This window comes from Tyto alba, unplaced genomic scaffold (genome assembly GCF_018691265.1).
Source record: "Tyto alba isolate M040663 unplaced genomic scaffold, T.alba_DEE_v4.0 Super-Scaffold_14, whole genome shotgun sequence".
Lineage (NCBI taxonomy): Eukaryota > Metazoa > Chordata > Aves > Strigiformes > Tytonidae > Tyto > Tyto alba.
Window position 1 is genome coordinate 12,809,020 of NW_024881276.1, and position 25,274 is coordinate 12,834,293.

At 42.7% G+C, this 25,274-nt stretch overlaps 1 protein-coding gene across 5 annotated transcripts in view; it reads left to right on the plus strand.

The window, feature by feature from the left end:
• Window positions 1-4,609, plus strand: part of BEND2 (BEN domain containing 2) — a 32,802-nt gene extending 28,193 nt beyond the window's left edge. For all 5 annotated transcript variants that reach the window (XM_033010126.2, XM_033010125.2, XM_033010127.2 and 2 more), the window contains one exon: window positions 1,726-4,609. In XM_033010126.2, coding sequence (XP_032866017.2) covers window positions 1,726-1,958 — 233 coding nt within the window. In that variant the 3' untranslated portion in view covers window positions 1,959-4,609. The remainder of the gene's footprint in view (window positions 1-1,725) is intronic.
• Window positions 4,610-25,274: the final 20,665 nt, after the last annotated feature.

The window sequence follows — 25,274 nt, forward strand, 5'->3', positions numbered from 1 at the left end:
TGCAGTAGCTCTGAGGCCAAGCATTTTCTTGAATTTGCTGTTGGGGCTGGAGGGGAAGAGAGCCTGGCTGCCGCTTCAGCCAACAGCTTGTGTATCCTTTGTCAACACAGTTTTATTGCAGGAGCATCCTGGGAATGAAAGAGCCTAAAGTGCTCGTGCTCGCCCCCCTCATTCCTCCAGAACAGAGTAAACTTAAGGAGCACAAGTTTTTCTCTGTTATTTTCTTCCTTCAGACCCATGCTTTTCTGGTAAAATGGGTTTCCAGGTGTCCTGGTTTTAGCTGGAATAGAGTTAATTTTCTTCGTAGCAGCTACTATGGAGCTGTGTTTTGGATTTGTGCTGAAAACACTTTTAATAATGCAGAGATGTTTTAGTTACTGTTGAGCAGTGGTCACACAGAGCCAAGGCCTTTTATTTTCCTCGCCCCACCAGCGAGGAGGCTGGGGGTGCACAAGTTGCTGGGAGGGGACACAGCCAGGGCAGCTGACCCCAACTGACCAAAGGGATATCCCACACCATATGATGTCATGCTCAGCATATAAAGCTGGAGGAAGAAGGAGGAAGGGGCGGGGGACATTGAAAGTGATGACATTTGTCTTCCCAAGTCACCATTACACATGATGGAGCCCAGCTGTCCTGGGGATGGCTGAGCCCCTGCCTGCCCATGGGGAGTGGGGAATGAATTCCGTTTTGCTTTGCTTGTGTGCACGGCTTTTGCTTTGCCTATTAAACTGTATTTATCTCAACCCACGAGTTTTCTCACTTTCTCTTCTGATTCCCTCCTCATCCCACCGGGGTGGGGGGAGTAAGTGAGCAACTGGCTGCATGGTGCTTAGTTGCTGGCGGGGGTTAAACCACAACACCAGGTTTGGAACTATAAGTCAAAATATCAACGGTAAACAATGACACTATATTAGATTTTTTACTTGCTAGTATACATGAGAGCAATGGAAGAACAAAACTGACATAGTATCAACTAGCTATACCTTTCATTCTGTTGGTTAATCAGAAGTAGTAACTGTATTCCCTTTGATTTGAAATGACAGCTGACAATTCCTTTTTGGTTCTTATTTAAATCTTTCAGGGGCTTGCTTAGAGCACACATGTAATTCAGCTAAGCCCAGAAGGACAATCACTCCTCAGTAATTAAAAAAACAATAAAAATCTGGTTTTAAAATTACTCATTTTGCCTGTTGAAGGGGAGAAAGGTGCTGTAGTCTGACCTTATTTGTCCCATTGATACTGAACTCCAGTATTTGTTTGCTGATCTTGTTGCAGTATGGTAAGGAACAAGCTCTTGCAGTTTTTCTGTCACTGTTGTTCCTCTGCAGCTGTTACATTGAATTGCTGTGTTTGGTTTTAGTGAATATAATTGTCAGAGATCCTCTGAAGGAGGGCTTGGTCGATTTCTTTGCTCTGGTTGACCACATTAGAAACTGAAGTTACTCAGCACTTCAGGGGATCAAGCCCTGGTTACATGCTTTCAAGCATGGTTACATGCTTTCTTTGCATATTTTGTTTTTATGCTTAGACTTTTTGATGCTCATTTTCAAATTAAACAGAAAGGTGTGGGGGGGAAATATCTGTCTTCTAGCTTTGCTCTTCAAGCCTTGTAATATGCCTAGCTGTCCTGTTTTGGTGGCATGCGCTTGTTTTGGCTTACATACATCCCCAGAAGCTTGCATAAATGATTGATAACAGTATTACATACTTGTTTATTTTCAGACTTCCTTCAAGAGAATTATCCATCCTTTGACCTAAAGGAAACTGGATATGATTGGAAGGCATGCGTGGCTGCCATAAACAGCACAATCCGCAGTCTCAGACATGACCATAAAAAGGCTACAGTTGGAATCCGCCGGAAGGCCTTGGCAGTGCCATCGAGTGCAAAGACTCCTCCACAGAGTCCCACTTCAGTAAAGCCATTTGAAAATGACACTATCAATCTCATGGACTGAAGCTCTCTAACATCTATCTCAAAGTTTAATTTAGCAGATTTTTATAACTTCCACATAGATGCTTATTACATTGAGTTGTCCTATTATACTGTGTTGTCAGAAGCACTAAATGCATTATTTCATGAGACCAAAGTTAGCAGGAGACTTGGGAACCCTAACTCCTTGTATAAGTAGCACCTGTGCTTCTCAGAAATTACTTCCGCTGTTACCTGTAGCATTTGCAATGTCCTCTCCCCTAAAAGCACCTTCTCTGATTCATCAACTCTGAAAGATTAATCTGATTAGAAAAGACTCGCTGTGCATCAAGTCAGCAGTAGCCGATAGAAACGTGGAGAGGAAAGCATGGTCCTCCTTGGAGGAAGACTCATAGCCAGCTAAATTATCTCATTATGTGTGAGGAATTAAATTTGCTTTGACAATTGAATATTTTAAGCAAAAATTTCTAATGCAGAAAGGAAAAAAAATGTTTCACTGCATCTAGTTAACTTGTTATGTCTCACTTTTTTTGCCTTCTATAGCAGTCTTTGTTGTAGGATAAGGAAAGAGGCAGGCAACAATGTGAGTACAGTTGCTAATATTTTTCTTTGCTTTGATTTATCTCTACAAAATCACAAGAAAAGCATTCAGAACAAATGATCAGTTTTCTCTTTTCTTGATGAAAATTAAAGAAAATACTTCTTCAGGGACTTGGTCTGCTGCTCAGTGGCATATATCTCATACCATATATCTCTACAAAATCACAAGAAAAGCATTCAGAACAAATGGTCTAATGATCAGTTTTCTCTTTTCTTGATGAAAATTAAAGAAAATACTTCTTCAGGGACTTGGTCTGCTGCTCAGTGGCATATATCTCAAACCCAGGACATAAGAGGGAACATCCTGTGTTTCAGTTTGTGGCCATTGCCTCTGGTCCTGTTACTGGGCATGACGTAGAAGAGCCAGGCTTCATTTTCTTTGCAACATCCCTTTAGATATTTATAAACATTGATGAGGTCCTTTGTGAGCCTTTTCTCCAGACTGAACAGTCCCAGTTATTTTTTCTTCCACTCTCCATATGCTTCCTCTGAGTTTGTCTAGAAGCTCCTTGTTCATTCACACAAGCATCCTGGCGTTTTTGCCTTCCTTCTTGTTTGTTGAGATGCATCTCTCTGCAGTTTGGAGGATGCTTGAATTTTAACCAACTTTCTTGGGTCCATCTTCTCTCCTTAATCCCATTCTGATCACTGAAGCTAAGACTGCTTTTTGACCTTCACATTCTCAACAAGCCTTTCATTGTAGGTGAGTATGAGGTCCAGTGAAGCACCTCTCCTTGTTGGCTCCTCTGTCAATTGGAGGTAGAAATTATTGTCAGGAATAAATATTCATGCTCTTATCTTTCCTTTTTGTCCACTCAACACTTAGATTTACTAGTGCACTGAATTACGTATTTAAAAAAAAAAAAAAAAAAGAAACCAAACTAACTAGTTTTTAAAAGCACTTGGATGTTGAACTCATAAAATAAATAAAAAATAATGACTACATATATTCAATTTCACATCCCCCTCAGTTTCATTTGTAAGTTGAAATTCAGCAGCAGTAACTGTACACAAGTTAATGGCTTTTTTTGTTGGGTGGGTTCTTTCTTTGTTCCTTGTGGGTTCCTTGGTTGTGTGGTTTGGTTTTGGGTTTTTTTGGATTGTTTGTTTTCACAGGAGGAAGTATTTGGTATATGCCTTTCTGTTGCTTATTTTTCCTGCATTAGTCACACAGTCCTCACTATGTATTGGCTACCTAGTGCATGAACTTGCCACTGAGTGTAGTCTCAGATGCCCAACTTTTTCCCAGAAAGAAGCTTCTCAGAAGGCTGACACAGGGAACCAACTTCACCTCTGAAAGTTGATGCAATTGTGGCTTCTAAAATTATGCCTGTGTACATAGCAGAACAAGATTTAACTAAATCTGTCCTCTCCATGGCAAAGATTTCATGGTTTGTGTTTTTGTTAGCAATAGGATAAAATATTGAAGTTACTTGTTCTCACTTCTATTCATAACAAACAGTCAGTGTTTTTTTATATACAGCATAGGATCAGCTTTTTTATTGCAAGTTAGGATATGCAAAGGCCTTATCGGGTATGACATTAATAATTTAAGTTTTCCGTACTAGAAGTTTTCTGTAAAATTTAAGAAATAGGCTGAATTTCTGATTTTTTTTTTTTTTTTTTTTTTTACTAGAAATGTTGTACTGCAAGTTTGATCATTCTGGTTTACTACTAACAAATTCTGCTGTTACTGTTCTATACAATAGTTCTTGTGAATGCTAAGAACTTTGTTGTGTGTAGATATTACTAGTTCCAAACATCAGAAAAAGCAAAAAATGCTTATATTTTTTCAGTAGTTTTATGAAACTTTTTCACTGTACTTCACAGATTTTAATGGTAGAACAATATATTTATTGAATGACCTGTCTGGCACTGAAATCTGTTAGAGTGATACATACCTATAGCTCCCATATTGAAAAGAAAACTGATTAATTGAATAAAAGTAGGAATAGTTTTCTTGTTTCTGTTTCAAATGTATCAATTTTTGGTAACTTTTATAAAATAAAATTACAGTATTTTGCTGTTAGGAATAAAGTATTTTACAAATAAAACTAGCATATAGCTCCTTGACTACCTATGTGTGTCTTAAATGTTTCTTGCACCATGGATCTACAGTTCAGATACAGTTTCATCTGAGAACATTCTTTTGATCTCCTTTCAAGAACCAGGGCTTTGAGGTGATCTTCTGATTGAGGTGAGATGGTTTCCTAATTTAGGCTGCCTTAACTGACTCACTGAACCAAAGCAAACTCTTTTGGACCTGTCTTGTCAGATACAGCTCTCTGTGAGCTGTCTGCAACAGAGATTTCTACAAAAGGGTAGGGATTGAGTAAAATTTAGAAGAAACTCCTTTAAACCGATGCATCTTTAGTAGTCTAGGCCTTATTCACACAGTGGAATCAGTTTCCGTATTAAACCTCATCGAATGAATAAAACAGGGCTGGAAGGTAATCTGCTTGTTTGAAACACTGAGAATTCACCACCTTTCCTCCAACTTTGAAGTCCTACTAATTCAGTACGAGTCCTTCCTCTGTACAGTACGGCTGGGCCACTTTATTCATGCATGATTGATGTCTCTGGATTTGAGATGGTATTTCCTAGTCCATCTGGTACTTCTGGCATCAGACTTGACAGCCCTCTAATCTAGTCCCGTTCACGTCCAGGATTTGATGCACATTTCTTGATAACATGTAAAGTATTATGCTTTCTTGATGAATCAGTTGTAGCCTTGTGCATGATGGGGCATCTACAGTATTTATGATAAATTAATAATTACATGTATAACTATGATATAGAAAAAGGATATGTTTTTATATATATTACACAAGTAATAAAATACTTCAGTATTAATTTTCATTTTAGGATTGATCCTGGACATTGACAGGGATATGAAAATAAACACCATGGCAAAATTCCATCCTGACCTCCAGTCCTCACTTGCAACTGGTGCAGATTTCAGCAGAGGTTTTGTGTCCATCAGACCCACCGTGCTGGGTCTTGCCCTATTAGTGATCACATCCTGGCTCTATATATCTTCCTTCAAGAACACCACCTTAATGATTCCGTTTTGTCCTGGCTGGGGCTGGCCTAGAGTTCCTGTTGGTCTGGCAGCGGGAGGAGCTGCAGCCCCCTGAGACCCCAGGGGCTCCCCAGGGCCCAGTGCCCTCACCTGTGTGCGGGGGCGGGGGGAGCACAGCTGGAGGGCTGGGCCCCTATTGGCCGATAGTCCATGTCATGTGACATCATGCTCACTATATAAAGGCAGGAGAGGGCCGGGAGGGGCTGCCACTTTTGGGAGTGTGGCTGTGGGGCATTTGTGTTTGGGATCGCCAGCTGGGAGCAGGTGGGTGGTAAGCAGCTGTATTGTACATTACCCGTTGTTACTGCTGTCACTGTATTGTTCTGTTACTGTTATTAAACTGTTTTTATCTCCACCCGCGAGTCTCCCTTTGCCCCTCCGGTTCCCTCCCCATTCCCAAGTGGGGGGAAGGGTGGGTGAGCGACTGTGTGGCATTTAGTTGCTGAGTAGGCTCAAACCACAACACGTTTCCAACGTAGCACTTCCATAGTAGTTGGACAAATTTACAAAGGAGTGCCTTTCCCTTCCTTCTACATGAAGAAGGTGGTTTGGTTGGTTTTTTTTTGTTTGTTGTGTTTTAAAGTTTAGATCCTTGAAGCAGCTATTGGGGGAGTGATAAGCACTCTCTAGCAGATCTTCCTCTGCTCTTGGCAGTGTTGCTTCAAATGATATGCTGCTGGAAACTTTTCTAGCAGTTTCCTGAGTGCTTGCACTCCCACGTTGCTGGAGGAGATAGGTCGCTATGTCAGTGAGTGAAATGAACAGAGCAAATATTCATTGGTCTCCCTGAGCCTGGCAGTCCCTTGAAGGGTTTTCTGTCAGAGCTGGGAAATAAGTTGCTATGAAATACTTCATTTCTTCCTTACCTGTTGTATTCTGGATGACTTTTACGCATTTATGAGATGGATCACTACGTGCTCTTGTATAACAAATGGAGTTGTTCGTCGCACTGAATATCAGGGAGCAGCTTGAGCAGCGCTCCCCCAGTGAGGGAGAGCAAGCCGGAGCCGAGGGCACCCGCAGCCCGGGCAGCACCCTGCCCTTTCCCACAGGGTGCTCTGATGGGGGCCCGGGTGGTGACCACCGGCAGTCCCAGAGCAGGCAGGGTAACAACTCGGGTCCAGGCTCCCAGCAGCAGCAGAGACACTGCAGCAGGAGTGGGGTCATGACTATGACCGGGATGACCTGGTCCCCCTGCCCCCATGCCAGGGGAGGCTGCAGGGACAGGGCTGGGCACAGCCAACCTCCAGTGTAGCCCTGCAGGGCCCAGGTCAGGGCTGTGCTTGCAGGGGTGGCCAAGAGGGATGGGGGCAGGCTGCTCAGGGCAGCTGAGGCCCCTCAGTGCCCCCTGGGGCTCTGATCAAAAATTTCGCAGGGTTCATGGCCATGTACGTAAGTAACCCATCTCACAGACACGTTCATCTTTAATAGCCAGAACTCATCCCTTAGAACCATATCGATACCATTGGTTTCTATTTTCTTCAAGCGTTGTTCAGATCGTTTGATGGAAGTGCTTTTAGGATGATAGTATGTTGTGTAAAAAGGGTTAAATATTTGTGCAGTTCTTTTAACAGATATGGAAATGTGATAATTTTGTAGTTCTCTTGTACGATCATTAATTTATTTCGTTCAGTATATGGTATAATGATATCTGTGCACGAAGTGACATGGGAACTGCTGACTTTAAATGCCATCCAAACTTCAAGCTTTCATAAATATTTCACTTAAAAGTTCAACGTTGATTTTTTTATCCCTCCCCCTGCCCTTAAGTGGTGAGGTGACATGGATTGTACGATATGAAATTCAGTTCTGCACTGGGAACTCTTTTACTCCCGGGTAGCTGAAGGGCTACAGCACCACCTACCGAGGGCCAGAAGTTTTTATGAGAAACCAAAAATCTCTGAAAGAAATAGTAAATGTTCCGACACAATGATGCAGTTCTGAGAATTTTGTTTTGGTGCTCTCACTGAACAACTAAAGTATCAATCTGAGCTGAGCTTTATCCTTTTAAATTAAGACTTTCCATTTAAAAAATGATCTAATTTGAGTTTGGATCTGTTTGTTCAGTGAGATGCTATTTTTTTTTTTAGTTACTTTTATCATCATCTGTAAATCTTTAACACATAGGACAACTGTTCACATACAGTTTGGTATGAGCAATAAAATGTAAGGGTGATGGAACGCCAGGATCAGCATCCTCTTTTCTCACAGCCTTAATAGATCCTTTGGCATTTAATTTGATAGCATGAACTTTCCAGGGGTGGCATCTGCTTTGTAAGCCCCATCAAGGAGAACTGCAGAGCCATCAGCAGGCAGGCAAGTGCATGAGGCTTGGGAAATGCCCACAACCGTGCAAAGGGACCATGGGTTGTCCAGAAGGACATCTTTCTGCTTGTAGTGTCAGGCTTCAGGACGCAGTACAACAATATTGTAGGCCAGAAGACATTTAAATATCACTGGGTGCCTAGTTTGAGATAGGAAAGGCTGCAGTTACATGGCAGAATAACAAACCAGCCCAAATTGAGGGGATTTTCAGATGTGGGAGGTGGCTGTATCCCAAAATACTTGGACAGGTGAAACTTACTGACACAAACTGGTGTTCTAGCTTCAGTAAAACTTCAGAGTGGCGTGGCAGTGAAAGTGTGCTGAGTAGGTGCCAAAACGACTTGAGAAAAGGAAAGGGACCTAACCAGTTGTGAAGTTCTGAGATCTTCTGTTTGAGAGCAGAGGTTGCTAACTGCTAACCAAAAATGAAAAACTATACTACTAATAGGATACTGTGTGTGTCTTTTCTATTGAATGCCCTAAATTGACTAGTTTAGGTATTGTGTAGACTAATACAGAATAAGATGTCCAAAATTTGCAGACTCGTGCCCTTCGATATGCAGAAGGCAGTCCACGCCTCTAGTTCAAGCCAAAGCTGGGGTTGCCGCAAACATGGCTTGTTTGATGTACGCTCTTCTTATGCCAGTTAATGCCTGCTAATGTCACAACTTTTAAACTGCATATACACAAAGCCCGAGTGTCTGTAGGAATCCAGAGCGTTGCCTCCTTCAGGTTGCTCTCTCAGGTTTTGACTTTGAAGGCTGTTTGAGGGTTTGGTGACAGGACCCAGAATAACATCATCTGGAGCAGGCCCCGTGTAGCCAGCCGAGCTTCCGACCTGCCTGGCTGTTTGAAACACCCACTTCTATACAGCGTTATGTTATTTACCTCGCTTGCTCATTTACCCAGTCTGTGTTTTGCCTCACTTGTGTGAACCATGAAAGCTGATGAGAAAGGCAGGCCTGTTTCATTAGGCAACAGGTTGCTTTCTGGGGTCTGCATTTACCACTGGATAATATTTAGGGGTCTGCAAGCAATGGGTCTAGCAAGCTGGATTTTTGAGAGTAGTTTTTGTATCGCATCCTACTTTGGTTCTTAACGCCCAGAGCATCAATCTTCACTCAGATTTGGCAACAAATACTCTGAAAGGAATTGGCTTAGTTTTCTTATCCACAAGATAATTCCTTTCCCTCACCAGCTATACAGGCAGGAAATCTGAGAAGGAAAGGGAAAGCTATTGAAGTTGACACGGGGCAGGGGGAAGAAATAAAAATTGTATTTTAAGTTCTGGACTGTTACATACTACTGTGCTTGTTTTAATGGCTATAGGAAAGGAGTGAACAGAGCAGTCAGGTGCTTGGGACATGAAAATGAAGTACATAGGCACATTTTTTTCCCCAGTTGTCAGAGAAAGGTGCAAACACTGAGAAATTAATAGCAATGCGTCACTGACATGATTGGTTTTGTTTAATACTTTTCACAGACGATTTCTTGACTCCAAACTGATAAAAGTGAGAAAAATACAAAGGGGGAGTTTTTAAAAGAAATCTTAAAAAAAAAAAAAAAAAACAACAAAAAAAACCCCAAACAAACAAACAAAAAAATCACAAAAAACCCAAACAAACAAACAAATGAAAAACCCCAAAACCAGATACCACAAAACAACAACAACAAAAAAAACCAACAACATTCTACCACTTCCTCTAAGAGAGCAAAGATAACTTTTCAGCATGTTATTTTATGTTCCCCTTTTGCCACTGCTCTGAAGGAGGAGTTAGTTTTCTACTTTCTGGTCATGGCCTTCTTGGAAATAAATTCGGTCATTTATAGCAGCAACCTATTAGAACATATTTGTTTTCCACACATTGCAGAACTCTTCTTCTTAAATTCCAGTAAGATAGTTTTCCATAAAACATTCTTTCCATCCTTTCATGTATTTGGATTGTAAGTGAGGATTATTTTTCTGCTGTGTGATCTCATGGAGGTGCTAGTTGAGCACATTTTGTCCCCCTTTTTTTTTTTTAAAGGATGTAGTTCTGTAGAGCTACACTTTCAGTGTTCACTGGGAGCAGAGATAAAGAAAAACAAGTATATGTGAAAATCTTTATTCTGTGTAACCAGTGAGATGTTTTTACATGGAGTTCTTATTTTTAAATGTAACTTATTTTTTCCTCTTACAACTGTAGCAGTAGTAAAAGATACCCTTGCTATGACAAGACAATAAAGACAGCATATTATTTATAAAATGAAAAAACAAAAATATAAACTACCCTAAGCATTAAAACATTTTGTATTTTTGTGGCTTGCTTCAATTTAATTTTAAATATGCACTTGTCCTAAGAAAGCCTTTTCTCAGAAATTGTGGGCAAAACCTAGTCTTGCTTAGTCTGAAGCAAATCTAGTCAAGCTTTAGCCTGGCTTTGAATTTATTACACTGATACTTGAGCCTATGTCTCAATTCTGCAAACAGCATCTGAGTGTGTAACTTCCATCCTGTTTATGACTCCTGAAGGTAGGAAAGATTGACATATGGAAACATGGTTGAAAGGATCAGGATGTAAGTTAGCAAATAAGAGCTTTATCCAAATTTAAAAAAGAAAAGAAGTATAATTACTCATCAAATGATCACAAGGAACAAATGTAGGAAATGGGTGTTGTGGGCAGTCAGACAAGCTTTGCAAATTTAGATATTCCATCCTTCTGGGGGTTACTGATCTCATGGAACTGTGTAAGTTATCTTGCTCCAGTTCATAACTTGGTGTGGGAGCTTGTGCGAGTACCCTGGACTCTGAACTGGCTGAGATGCTTGCCCAAGCGCTCTTCTCCTGTCTTCTGTGAAGGCAGAAAGAAAGACCGAGAGGAGTGACAAACCTCTGCTAAGGGAATGTGAGCCAAAGCCCCAGCTTCCCCTCCACCACGGGGATCTAATAATATTGTCACAATAGCAACCAGTGAATCCTAACTGCTTTGTAAAATGCAGAAACATAATCTTTAGTACTTTGGATTATGGAGTTGTTTCCCGTGTCTGTCTTAATTTCTCCAAAGAAAGTCCCTTCAGTGAAATGTCAGGAAAATGACAGTGATCATTAACAAAAGCCACTCATTCATAGAGTAGAGGGATGCTGAAACCATGACAAATAAGCTTTCTGGGCCAGGGGTCACTTTATTTTTGTTTCTATAGTCAACGCTTTGTGTAAAAGGGTTTCTGAGCAGAGACCCCATCAGCACTACAGTAATTAAGTAAATTCTGGCCTTTATTTTAAGGCCTTACTCAAACCCCAATGAAAGTAATATCACTGCAGATTTTACTGGAGGTAGGCAAGACTGTTTGAAGTGTAGCTTTATAGAATTTTTAATTTTATATGTGTTATGCGTGAATAAAAAAAATTAAGCTAGAACTATTTTGAAATAGCTTTTGTAATGAATATTAGGTCTCATCCAGGGGAACAAATGCAAGTGCATCTCATCTCCGGCTGCAGATGAGTTGAAATGTGGAGTCCCTAACGCTACATGCATACTTTGAACACTTCTTTTTCTTTCTGCTGACAGCCTTTAAGCAGCATCCCCTCAGGAGGCTTATAATATGAAGTGTAATCTATCTTCTGTTTGGTGAGTTCCAGGATATTTTAAAAAGTGCTGAAAGAAGCAGACTGCTGCTGTATGTCTTGTCCTGAATCAATTTCTGAGTCCTATGTGCCCGTTTCCTAGTGAAGCCTTGCTTGTCCTTATTTTAGGATTAAGTATCATATGTGCTAGAATGTAGGTGTTTCCTTTATTTATCTAGTACCTCCTCAGTCTGCCTCCCCCTTTTCTGCCTACACCCTGTAGACATAAGCCGCCCTTCTCCGTCCCCACTTTCGTGCAGAACAAACCCATCCAAATCAGCTCCAACTCAAGCAGTTCCCCATTGGGACATCCGTATGATTTCCTTCTTTCCCAGCTCCGCAGCATACCTGGCTACACAAAAGCACTTAGGTTTTTGAACACTGAACACTTTTTTTTGTCTTTACATGCTTTCTGCTAACTTGGAAAGGTCAGCTGGGTGAGCTGTTGTTTAAGCAAATACAGCTTAGCAAGTGGTGACTCAGTAATTTGTATTGTCTGGTATCTCCTGACTTGCATCAGAAATGGAAGAACAATAGCAGAGTCTGACTCCCTGGGGACGATGTGGGTTTGGTTTTTGTTTTGTTTTTAATAAAACCAAGAACATTTGTTGGTGATCGGAATGTCTTAGGATATTACACTGAGATCATATATTTTAGCTGAGCTTTAGTAGGCCTTCTAACTGGAAAAACTGCATAAAAAAGAATTGTTCTGTGCAAAAGGAAGAACATTTTTTATGTCTGCAAAAGGCATTGCATTTTGTATGTGCTCTCATGTTCTGAAATGCATTGTGAATATAACTGAAAATATACTGTAAAGGATTGTGTAGAAAGATATAACTTCAAATAAGATATGTAAGAGAATTTTCTTTAAGAGAGAAAATGTTATGAAAGAGAAAATAAAATACCCCCAAGCCTCTATCTTGAAAGCAATGCAAATGTTAGACTACATTTCATTTTTGCATGTCCTAGCCATCCATTTCGGTAAAAAGAAAAATTGATCCAAACCTTTTCTGCAGTTAAAAACATAGTATTTTAACAATCTGTAATAGGTACCCTCCTCACTTCAGCCTTCTTGTAGCCCATGGCCAAAGTCTATATTCTGATGTGCTGTAGAAGGGAATTAATCTCCTTTTTCTTTTTCCTTCTTACATTCATATGACATTTCCTGTGAGACTGTGAATCCTCCTATCTGTGCGCCCCATAAAACAAATATTGGAATTGTAGGTCATTTTAAAGAAAGCCTTTCAAAGAAAAGTGCTTTAATTAACATTTACTTTTATTTGCAAAGGAACCTTGAAGATCCTTTATATCAGAATATAGGTCGCGGCTCCCAAAGAATACCAATGATGTACTGTAAACTACGCTGTTGATATATTAGTGTCAGACTCCCAGGCATATTAAATCTGCGTGATTGTGAAGCACTAATTATTTCTATTAATTTCGATTACGGTAATGTGTAGTGACTACAGCGGAGGCCTGAGCCTGCTGTGGAAGGTGAGGGCGCGCGGGAGAGCCAGCCCTCGCCGGGTCAGCACTGGCAGCCGGGCGGGAGCCGGAGGGCAGCACAGGGGCTGTGCCCTGCCCAAGGTCGCGCTGAGGCCTGGGGCGAGGCTGGGCCTGGAAACCTGGGGGTCTTCGGCCTGCGTGCCGGTCGGTCGGGAGAGAACGCTAGAGTGTCCCCATTGCTTGTGCAGCGATGACAAGGGGGGGGTCGTTGGAAGCAGTAGGAAAGGGACAAGGGGAGGACGGACGGAAAATCCGAAGTGTCCCCGCGGTGCGGCTACGTGGCCGGGGAGGCCACTGCTGCTGGCAGCAGGCTCTGCCGGGGCCTGGCCCGCGCGCGCCCACCTGCCTCCCCACACGGAGTGGAGTGGAGTGGAGTGGAGGGAGCCCCGCGTTCCTCCCCCGCTGCCTGCACCGAGCTGAGACGCTGGAGGGATTTTTTTTCTTTTTCTTTTTTTTTTTTTTTTTCTCCCCAGTGTTTGTCTTGAAGACCTGAAGCTGTGGGGGTTTCTTTCCTCAGGTGTTGGGAGACAGAAAGGGTAAAAGTAATGAAAATCTGCTAAAGACTGAAAATAATAGAATTCCTCATATTCTCCCTATCTTCTCTAACCCCCTGGAGCATATGAATTCATTGGCAAGATAAGCCAGATACTTTATCCACTTGGCCACGCAATCTTGGTTTGTATCCAGGGGACTTTACAGGTGTAAAATTAGCCACAGGAGAGCTCTGCTATTGTTCCCTGACTGCAGTGCAAACATATGGGTGACTAGAAGTGAAAAATAATTAAAACAATGTTTGAGTACATGCCTGCTCTCTGATTTTATATGTACAACACATGTAAATCCATCCTCTTTTTTTTGTTTCATCATCTTAATACAGAAAAGTTAAACTTCCTTGTTTAAAACATAGTTTTCTCTGTGAAATAGTGCCTTTTGGAGAGAATTTGCCTGTGCTGAGAGCACAGCGGTGTCCAAAAATGCGCACAAAAAGAACGGTTTTATTGCTTGGCATGAGCAACAGAATACCTTGGAATGATCATGTGAAAATACTATGGCAGACTTCTCTAACTTGGCTGCCAGTGCCTTTCAATAGCATACTTCTTAAAAAAATAAATCTGGATTCAACTGATACTAAAAGGTCATGGTCCATCAGCTACACTGAAATGTTTTTAAACCTGTCCCGATACACACCTATCCAATAAACCAGGGAGGCTCCTTCTGAGATTTTATTCTATCTGGTACAGAAATTGTATTTTAAAGTTTACCTAGACACATGCTTACTCAGCAGACTGGAGTGGTTCCAAATTAAGTGGGTTTTTAATTTTAAAGAAAATACAATCTACCTAATTATATCTTTTTTTTTCTCAAGAGACAGTAACAGCTGCAAAGGTGCCATTCTGATTTCTCTGATAAATAGCCTGCATTTTATTTACTTATTAAGACTCATAGCACTCCTTATTAAGACTCCTGGCACTTCAGAAAGGTGCCAGTTTGAGAGCTGTAGAGCATCCAATTATTTCTTTTTTCCTTTTTTTTTTTTAATCTTTTAAGAGGCCAGAACAACTGTGACACAGGCAGCTGTGTTATTAGCTTCCCCACTGTGCCTGGCAATCACAAAAAAAAAAGAGAGAAGTATTCACTCAAATTTCTCTCTCAAGTGGGAAGGGTGGCAATGTCATTGGAACTTGGGTGGGTCCAAAGGGAGAAGAAAACAAGGAGTATTAGTGACAGCAGTGTGCAGGGGAGGAGGGTGTGGATGGACAGACAGAGATGAAGTGAAGCATTACTGAGGAAGGTAAGGATGCTCCTCCAAAGAGAGAGGGAGAGGACCATGCAGCAGCTAAACGCATACAGTGAGATGGCAGTTCTACTCCCACCTCAGACACTAATCTCTTGTCCAGTTTTCCCCCCCAAATCTTGTTTTCCCCCACTTGAATAAAAGCAAATCATGCTTTTCCCTTCTGACAGCACTGTGCATTTGATTGAGGATCTAGAATATCATGTTGCTGTTAAATAGATTAATATGCATATATATCATTGTATTTGTGTGCATAGTGACTGAGGATTTCTGCCCCAGAGTTTGCCATCATAAATTACAGTGCAACTGCTCCAAACTATTAGTAATCCAGTATTGACAATTGCTTGGGGGGGTAAGGGGGGAAGCGTTTCATGGCAATTACATCTGCAAATATGGTATGTGTTATGGTCTAGTAGTTCTTATTTTTTCTAAAGCAGCAAACAAAAAGAAGCTTACAATACAAACCACTGCCTTGTTACAAATATGAAATCCATTAGATCAATTAGTAGCAGAAGGAGGAACATTTGGGTCCATATTTGGGGGTCATTATCGAATCTGCTTCTTATGTTTTTTGCAGTCAGCTTAATCTAATGCCCCTCCCCCAGTGTGTGTGTGACTGCACGTGTATGTGTGCATAGGCACAGAAAACATGTATATCAATTATTTGCATGTAGAAATACAACCAGTTAGCACTATTTCAATAGCATTCATAGTATTTCAATACACAAACAGGCATGTGTAAAATTTCATGTAGAAAAGTTATTTTTAAACACTGGATTTGGAGACTGACCGCTCAAAATTCTTATTCCCTTGGCTCAACTCCCTGCCACGAACATCAGCAGGAGCAGGTTTACAGCTCAGCTGCAGCTGAATGCAGGTTTGCAGAAGTTTGCAGCTCTCCTTTAACATGGATTTAATTTGCACTGCCAGTCCTGGCGGGATGGTGCTGAATTATGTGAGCTGAAGCCCAGGAAGGGGTCAGGCTGGTACAGCTGAGTCAGTGCCAGCACACCACCCTGCCGAAGGCCAGGTAGGTTAAAGAAAGTGTAGGTCCACAGCACCGTAAAGCCGTATGCCTGAGTATGTTACAGACAGCACAGACCTGGGGCTAACCACTGTCAGCTACGTGAAGTCTGGTCATCTGGCTTTTGCTCAGGGAATTAAACCCCCTTTCTTTTCTGGCCCCTTGGTTTGGATGGGGACAGGATTTCCCAGGTTTCTGTTGCGAGCCCCTGTGCCTGTGCCCCCTTCCTCTGCTTAGGGCAACTTCTGGAGGGAATCACTGTGAATTGCTTAATTTTCTTCTTCCATTGTCTGCGGTGGGGGTTGATGGCAAAATATCTTAGAGACAGTAACGCTAGAGATGATCTCAGAGTGCAAGTGGAAAAAAGGCAGCGGCAGCAGGCAGTCGGAGGAGGAGGAGAGCTCAGCAGCCCTGCCCCAGCCCCAGAGCAGGAGCAGAGCACCAGGCTGTAAGGGCTGGCAAAAAAAGTCTTGGCCATCCCTCCCTGTCTTTAAGGGGCCTGTGCAGAGTTCAAGGCTTCTTCACAATGAAGCAGCTGGGCAACACCTGCAGGCAGTTTACTTAAGTCGTTACTGGATTATTTTGGGAATCTGACTGGGTGCCAGGCTGACTGCTTCTGAGGAAGTAAATAACTTAAAAGACAAAATGTTCAAGTGTTTTCCCTAAACTGTGTGTGCTCCCAAGAGGAAAAAAAATAAAACAAAGCAAAATGTGCAGTTCAACTAGATGGGAATGTGGAGCTCTTAAAAAGAGACGCCTGCCTGAAGCCTGGAAGGGGCACAGCGGCACAGAGCAGCCTCTGCCCGGGGAACCATGCCAGGCCTGCAACCCCCTGCTTCTCTGTGGCCCCCCTGCTCTCAGCTCAAGCATCCCCCCACCTGGCTCCTCTGAACAGCACTGGCGGGTGACACACAGGCACAAAAACATCAGGCACGTGCTCTTCATGAAATCCAGCTACTGATTTTTAGTGGATGGAGAAAATGGGCGTGATTGAGATTCCCCCCCAAGAAGGGGAATTGCCCCTTTTAGAGCCTGGGTAGCACACTGATGGTGCGAGAGAAGCCACCCTGGTAACTACCAAGTAACAGGGCGATGTTAGGATGAATGGTGAGGCCACAGGTGTCAAGTAACATCAGCCAAAATTAAAGTTTGTCACATTATCCAGACAAGACAGTAGTGAGCAAGGCTAGTCAGACTTTAGCAGGCCATTTGGCAGTTCTTAAAAGATGTCTTGGATGTGGAGCACCTGCTTCTGACATTATCATAAGAGAAAAGGAGCGTTTACCATCCTTGAGGGAAGTGGGTTTGAAGCCATGTAAGGATGAGGACCTGGATGCATGCAGCTGAGCCAGGGAAGGATGTACCAGTAAGGGACTGACATGGATGACACTGTGCCCAGTCTGAAGGACAGAGGAACAGCTGGTTACAATCATCCTTCCAGCTGAGACTCTGCTTTGCCCAGAGGCCCATTTGCTGGCAAAGGAAAGTCCAGCCCTTCTGGCCATGATCTCTGAGGGAATGATACAGGTGGTGAAGAGAAATCATATGGAGTCACATCAGGTGCTGCATCAGCCACTGAAGAGCTCTTAGCATCAAGGTGTCTATAAACACGGGAGGAAAGAAGTTTGGAGGAACCACTGCCTGCCTCCCACCTCCACAGCCTTTGGGGGCAAAAAAAGGCAGGTTTTATCTGGGCATATTTACACACAGCTTTGGTTTCTATACATTTCTGGGACCTTATGAAACCCAAACAAGCAAAAGCTCCTCATGATGGTGTGGTCACATAGGGAATGTCCCTTCCCACATCTTTTGTGGCAGTGTGAATTCTGCCATCACTTTGCAGCTCTACAGGAGAATGAAGAGTTCAGAGTAAGGCTGGAATGCCCCTGTGCTCGTAGCATTACACACAGAGAGTGAGTAAATTAGGTACTACAAATTAGGTACATACAACTAGATGTATGTTGGTCCTGTCTGAAAGCACTGCCAGTCTATCTAGATCAGACAGACAAAATGCCATATGAGGGAGTGGGATTTACACACAGAACAAACAACAGGATGGTATGTATTCCTTTTAAAGTCTGCTGGGGGAAGAAGGCTCTTGTTAAGTGAATGTGTGTGTTGAGGATAAAAAATATTTGCCGATTTTAAGGCCTCCCTGACCTTCTGTGGTCAGAAATACTGCAAGTGTACAAGCCTGTGTTGGGCTGAAGTGGGTCTCTGCACTTTGTGCCAAGCCAACGCCTTACAGGTCCAGTGACTGCTATCGTCAGCCATAAAAGCAGTCCTACAGAAGGCAGCTACCTTCCCTTCTGGGATTTAAATCCCTTGTCTTTGAGACCCAAAGCCCAGTGGCAGCAGATAGGGCTTTCTGTCTGAAGACCTTTATCATGATAACCCACTAAGTCACAACATCTGCTGGTGGCAGGGGCCATGCTCAGCTCAGGTAGGAAGCTCTTGGGGGCCTGGGGAAGCCACGGGGCTTGCCCATAGCCACGTGTCAAGTCAGCAGGGGAGGGATATGGTCACAGGCACACAGGGAGATTTGAAGTCCCTGTGCAGCCCTGGCACCTCTGGTACCAACACCACTATGCAGCACAGCAGCCATTGCAGTGACCTTCCCTTTCTCATGCCATGCTTATCAATGTTGCTGTCCAGGGCTGTGGCGGAGGTGGGTTTGAGCAGAAAGCACTGTTAAATCGCAGCCTGGCTGCTTCAAAATCCCGCCTCCAGCAAGCTTTGCTCTCTGTTCGCTCCTCCTGGGAACTGTACTGCTTGTGCCTGACTCCAGCAAACAGATTCAAAGCTAGGAGCTGGTTCATGGTCCCTCCCTGTTCCCACTTGCTAGCTCACAGCAAGCTCCCCCAGAGCCCCATGATCATGCCTGCCCCCTCCCACCCTGCAGTGCCTTTCTGCTCAATAATGTACATGCTGTGTGTCCGTGGAGGGACACCAATAAGCTCTGACCTTTTTCCATATCAGCTTCAGATCTGTGGGTAGGAAGGGTTTCCTCTTTCTCTTCTGCTGACCCTCAAATTGCTGGCTTTTCATGGCACTGCTGGTGTTTGCTTATTTGAAACGGAAGAGGGAGGTTCCTCTTTCCCATTTGTTTGTTGGTTTCTAAGCCTTTTGCACTTTATTTTAGCCCAGGAGGACAAGACCACTACAGCATTCTCTCACTTGTTATGCCTCTCTTTAGCAATGTCATTTGGACAGAAAATACCTCCTGTTAAAATGAAATGTGAATGCTGAGAAAGAATGCAGGCTGTTAAATAGTGTCATGAGATTGAGAGCCCCACCATGTGTTCCTCAGCTTGGGATGCCTGCTGTAACACTTCCTGAAACATGGCTTTCCCTCCAGGCCCACCAGCAAAGTTAAGGTCCTTCTTCCCTATTACATGTGGCATCGCCTGGAAACATCACAGCCCAAGGAGCACAAGCCCTGCAGCATGAAAAGGTTTTGTTGTTGTCCTCCCAGGCAGAGACAGAACAATTAATCAGAATGTGTTTCATCCTCTTTCTTTTTCTATTACCCTGTTAATGTAATTGCCAAAGAACTACTGCTACCTTTTCAGTAAGGTCCTGTGCTATTCATTCAGTCTTCAGAGGATTTAAATGGCTTTTTCTAATGGCGTCTCAGGGAAATGCATTGGTCTCCAGGAAAAGATGGTGACACCAGCTGTGGTTGTAGGAAGCATGACAGTAACAGGGCCAGCAACAGATGCATTGGAGACACTTCTTTCACTCTGTGCTCCCAGCAAATACAGTTTAGACAAGGGCAGGAGTTTCTGAATGACACAGCGTGCACAGACATGGCTAGAGATTCAAGACATCTGGTCCCTCCCAGGCATGTTCATCAGACCTGATTCCAGGCCTCGGAAAAAATGGGAGAATTTTCTCTGGCCCTGGCTTCGGCTTTCGGGGATCAAAATGCTAGGGGAGCCAGCTCCCTTCCTACTCCATTCCTATGAAAGCCTGTGCTGCTGAAAGCATGAGCATTACTTGTTTGGGTGCCTCTGTGGGAGCTCAGGTCCTTGAGTAAAGTCTCATCCTGACCGTAGGTGCCATGCACTTGAAAATGTGGCCCCTCAGTGCTGCCTGAATAAATCAACTGCGATGTGCTTGAATTGGATGGGGAGAATGCAGTCACCTTTCTTGATCAAATGAAGGTTTCCCTTAAGCTTGTTCTTGAAATCTGCAGTTATGAGCCTGCTTCAGCCACCCATGCACTCTGCAACACTCAGCAAAATGTGTTCAGATTCAATGTCAACAGCTCTTGGCGTAACACTCCTTTGGAGCAAAGCTGAGCAATGGGAAGAAGAGGCAAAATCTGCTCAGTCGTGATGACTCCTGTCCTGTCCTTTAGCAGTTCAGCAGAGCACAAAATACCCATCTCTTCAATGAGGAAAGAGGGTAATGAAGCAGTTGCAGGAGCAGGAAACCAAGCCAGAACAGGGACTTTAGATCAAACGTTAGTGAACTTTGCAAATAAATCAATGCACCAGTAAGTCACTCCTATCATTGCATTCTGCCCTTGCCAAATCTCCCTTGACTTAAATCTTGAAGCCACATCTCTCCCCTCCAAAATTAGTGCATTGTTACCTGGGCAAGAATTTATCTCCTGGTTTCACAATATACTTTCCTATTTCAAATTTGTTTTGTGTTTGCACCAGCCCAAATAGTTGGGTTGCTATTGGTGCTGCAACTTTAATGAAATACTCCTTAATACACACAAAAATACAGTGTTTCAGAGGCTAGAGCTGACAGATAGCAGCTTTTCTGAGAAAAATGAGGGAAATAGAAAGCATCTACAATGATAATGTCCTTCTGAGACTTGGCTGTGTGCGGAAAGCTATGCAGAAGACCTGTTGTGTCCCTTATGGGCTGACACTTGGATGCTCTGTCAATGACACCATCTTCCTCCTCCAAGTCACCATAGTTGACATGCTAATTTAGTTGCTCTTGGTCTGTGTAAACTCAGTTGTTCCATCAAGCTGCCAATGAGTTGGCACGCCTTGCCTTTTTCCTCTATCCTAAGACAAGACAATGAAGCCACAGAGCATACAATAGTGTTTTTTTCCTGTGGGGAGACATTGTTTCCTGAGGAACCAGTGCTTTGTTTAGGAGTAGCTTTATTAAAGAAGAGGAGATTGTGGGGATTAACCCCACCTCTTGCCACTTCTTGGGGCAGTATACCCCGGGTCCCACAATGGGGGAGTGGAGGTGGGGTCCCTTTTCACCTAAGAGCTGCATAAGAACATAACTCCCACCGCCTTCCTGAAATACTGTATAAGACCAAAGGTTTATCTAGTTCAAGACCTAATCTTCCACAGTGGCCAGAAGCAGACACCTAAGAAGAGTATGCAAAAAAAGGCTAGTCCAGTGTCACCCTTGTCCTTGCACATCTTTTCAGTCTCCACCAGCCAGCTATTGCCAGACTTCCCAAACCAAAGGTTGTATTTGTGATCCAGTTTAATAGACTACTGATAGACTCTCCCCCAAGAACTTTTCTAGTCCCTTTTTCAGTTGCTTTGAGCCGTTTATGGCAATGAGTTGCACAGCTGTAATTACACACAGTATGAAACCAGCTTATTCTCTGTGTTGGTTTTCAAATCTGCTGCCTGTTTATTTTATGAGGTGCCTCCTAACTCTTGTGGTAGGAGAACAAAATTTGCTCCCTGCCCACCTTCCCCATGCCATCTGTGGTTATATAGCCCTCAGGTATACATCACCTCCATTTCTGTTACCACTGTAAGAGTCTTCATCTCTTTAGTCCTTCTTCATGTGTAAGAGGTCCTGTGCTTCTGATCACCAGCCTCACCCATCTCTCTACCTTCTCTAATTCTTCTAGATCCCTTTTGGAAAAGACTGACCAGAACTGCGTACAGTAACCACGATGTGTGTGCTCTATAGATCTCTGCACCAGCATTGCTTACTTTTTTCCTTCTGAATATGTACAGCACAGCATCAATGCTAATTATTCCGCCCTGCCTTAGCAATGTGTATTTCTCGGGCTGCTGAAAGTTGATCTTCCGAGATAAGTGGGTACAGTCTGTCCTCCAGTGCCCATTCACTCACTGAGGTCGTTCATGGAACTTGGTCCTGGAAGAAGACATTGCAAGTTTGTGATGTTGATACTCACTCCCTGGACACAAATCGTTCTGATAAGTCACTGAGGAGGTGATGAGATGGCAGTGATTCCACGTGCTACAATGCAGGCTGGCCTCAAAAACCATCATCAGAAATCAGCAGAACATTTTGCTCTCCAGCCGTAGCCCAGAGGATCTCCAGGTTTTACAGTATTTTCAAAAGATAAAAAACTCTGACTTTTCTTACGAAGGTGCTGGAAATTTCCTGGAGAAATTTAAAAACTTAATACATTTAGCCTAGATCCAGCTCAGTAAAACATTAAGCACCAAACATCTGCTGAACATGAAGAACTACTAAGAATGTGTAATCCTATTCCTATTTAGGTCTTCATTCATTGTGGCAATTAAATATGTGCATTAGTGCTCTGCTGCATTAGGATCTAAGTACCTGCATACAATTAAAGACTGAGCTGAACTGGGTACCAAAGCCAACATTGCCGTATAGGATTTTAACATATATTTCTGTCTACTGTGCACCTCAGTTTAGTGAAGCGAATATTTATTACTTTAACAGATATTTTTCCATGAAGAGGAATTTGCTCTAAAATATGTCACGTGCTATTTTAATGATTCCAGCTTGCAGAATTATTTTGTGATAGGAATAATTAATAAGGTTTTATGTATACATGTATAAAAAAAAATAAGGTTAATCTCTTGATTAACCACTTCAGGACCATTCTAGGCAGCAGCATGTTTGCAGGTTTGGCTATGTATACATCAAAACATTCTGGGGCTATATGTACAGTAAACTAATCAAAATTTCATATTGTTTTGCATACATATACATATGTGGGATTTATTATAAAGAATACCTGAAAAGCGAGATAGAAGCAATTTTATATCTCATCTAATCCAATCCATTGCACTTTGAGCTATAAGGTTGTATGACCATTAAGAAGCAAAGGTTTCAAGAGACAACACAAACATTGCTGTTCACATTGGTGCCCCCAGCTATCCCTGGTTTCTTTTGGGTTTGCATTGTGAGCTGACTGAGCCAGGAATGCTTCTTTCAGCAGTGGCATCTGCAGCATATTGAATATTGGAGCATACTGCCATCCATTCTGCTTTCATCCAGCTGAACTGCTGGAGTGACTGAGATGCAAAGGAGTCCCAGGACTTGCCCATGGCCACATGAGTCAGTAGCCCAGCTGTTTTAAACAGCAAAATAATTTTCCTGTCTCTTTGCTTTAACAACTTTATTGCAAGCCATCCTTTATACACATTAGACTATTTCTCTTTTTCAGAAGGGATGAGTCTTCATGGATACTTACACTTTCACTCGCATGCTTGATCATCACCTTTCCTGGTGGGAAAAACCTTCCCCAGGGATTACTAGTGATTTTTTTTCTCCTTGTTCTATGAAGCTAGTAGACAGAAGAAGCTAAATAAATTAATTTTCTTTGGCACAAACAAAAATACCCAAATTGCTGTCAGTGTTGTCTATTATACAGCCCCACCTTCTCTCTCACTTTGCAGACCTGGTGTCACTCTCTTCAGAAGCTTTTTTCCTCCAAGATCTGACAGTTTTTCAGATCAACCTATGTGGCAGTTTCATTGAATGATTGCATGACAACTGCTCATGCCTTATAACTACCCAGTCATTTACTTCTAAAAGTTTTTGCCTGCGATTTTGCTCCATTTCTTGTATGATTTTTAGGTCACTATTATTATTGTTGTTGTTTTATTATTATTATTACTAAGTGGAAACCAGACTGTTGTTCCATTCATGGGTCTTGTGTCTTTGTCTTTTAAATTCAAATTTTATTCATGAGGCTGAAATTCCACAGAGGTGACAGACTCAAGCCAATGGATGGCAGCGTTTGCATCTTTGGAAATAGAGCAGCAGCAGCAGTACAAAACACCATGTGCTGGCATGCCAGAGTGCTCAGATCTAACTTGATAACCTGATAATGCCTTAAGAGACCTGAGGGTACCCACAAACGCAATAGCTGTAAATGTGCTTTTTCCCCCCAAAGTTCAGTGGCTTCTTAGGACACAGGGTTATTTTTTCATCTTTCCAGAGTAGATTTTTACAAAATTCATCAAACATCATCAGGAGTTGCTGCAGTACATGTATGTGAACTTGTGGTCTGATGTATCTCAGGTTGCTCCTTTGCAGGACTAGCCCTACTCACCATTGTCTTCACTCAGTGATAAGGTCATCTTTGCTCTGTCCTTGGTTGTGTCCTCACCAACTTACTCCCAAAGACAGTTAAGAAACAGGTGAAATTTAAATTGGAATTTTCACTTGAAAGAATCCAGTGAAGAGGTATTAAGTTATTCTGAGCTGCTTGGTCACTGCTATTTTGGGTTACAATGAGTGAATCCTTTACTCGTTAATACTAGTAGTGTTGCTTGCCACACAAGCTGGCAGAAATGGGCTCACACAATGCACTTTTTCTCACATTATGTCCCACATTTCTAGTCTCTCACTGGCTTCCATGGGAATATATGGATAAATCCAATTTAAAATATTTTTTTTACTCCTTTTTACTCCACTCTGTTCACCAGATGTGCAAACTCATCCTGGGCTTTGGTTGCCAGCCGGGCTTCCTTTTTCATTTATTGACTTACCCTCAGTAATGTGGGTTCCCTCAGGGCCAGATTCTGGGTTCACTTAGAGCCCTACAGCCTGTTGTCCTCGGTGGGTGTCTGCACTCACATGGAGGGTGGGTTTGGAGCTGGGAATATGTCCCTGCCTGTGGGGCTCAGTCAGCATGTCCACAGTGATGCATAAAGTGGACTAGAGCCGGGCACCCTCCCAGGCTGTTGGGAGTACTTGGCATAGCTAGCAAAAATTAGCACAACTGAGATCATATACATTTTCATTAATCATTGTGAGCCTTAAATAAAAGCAGCTCTGCTGGCAGCTCTGATTAAGAGCTTTCCATTGATCATAAAAGCCTAACGCTAAAATGAATTGTTTAATGTTGAAGGATTGAGATAACAGCCAAATAATTTGATTTATCACAAACCCAAGACATAAGAAGAAAGAAAATATTTCAAAATAAGAACATTACAGTCTCTGTGACAGGCCCTGAGCTAATTTCAGGCAGACCAGGAAAACACTCCAGCCACGATGGCCAAGTCTGCACCACAGTATAGGGTGGTTACAATCTTGATGCCTGATGGGTGCCTTGGCCAGCAGTGATGAGGAGGAAGGAGTTTTGAGATACCTTAGCTTTGCACATTAAGTCTATTCCCCTCCTCTGTGTATGAGTGTGTGTGTGTGCTTTCACATACCCCCACTATAATAGA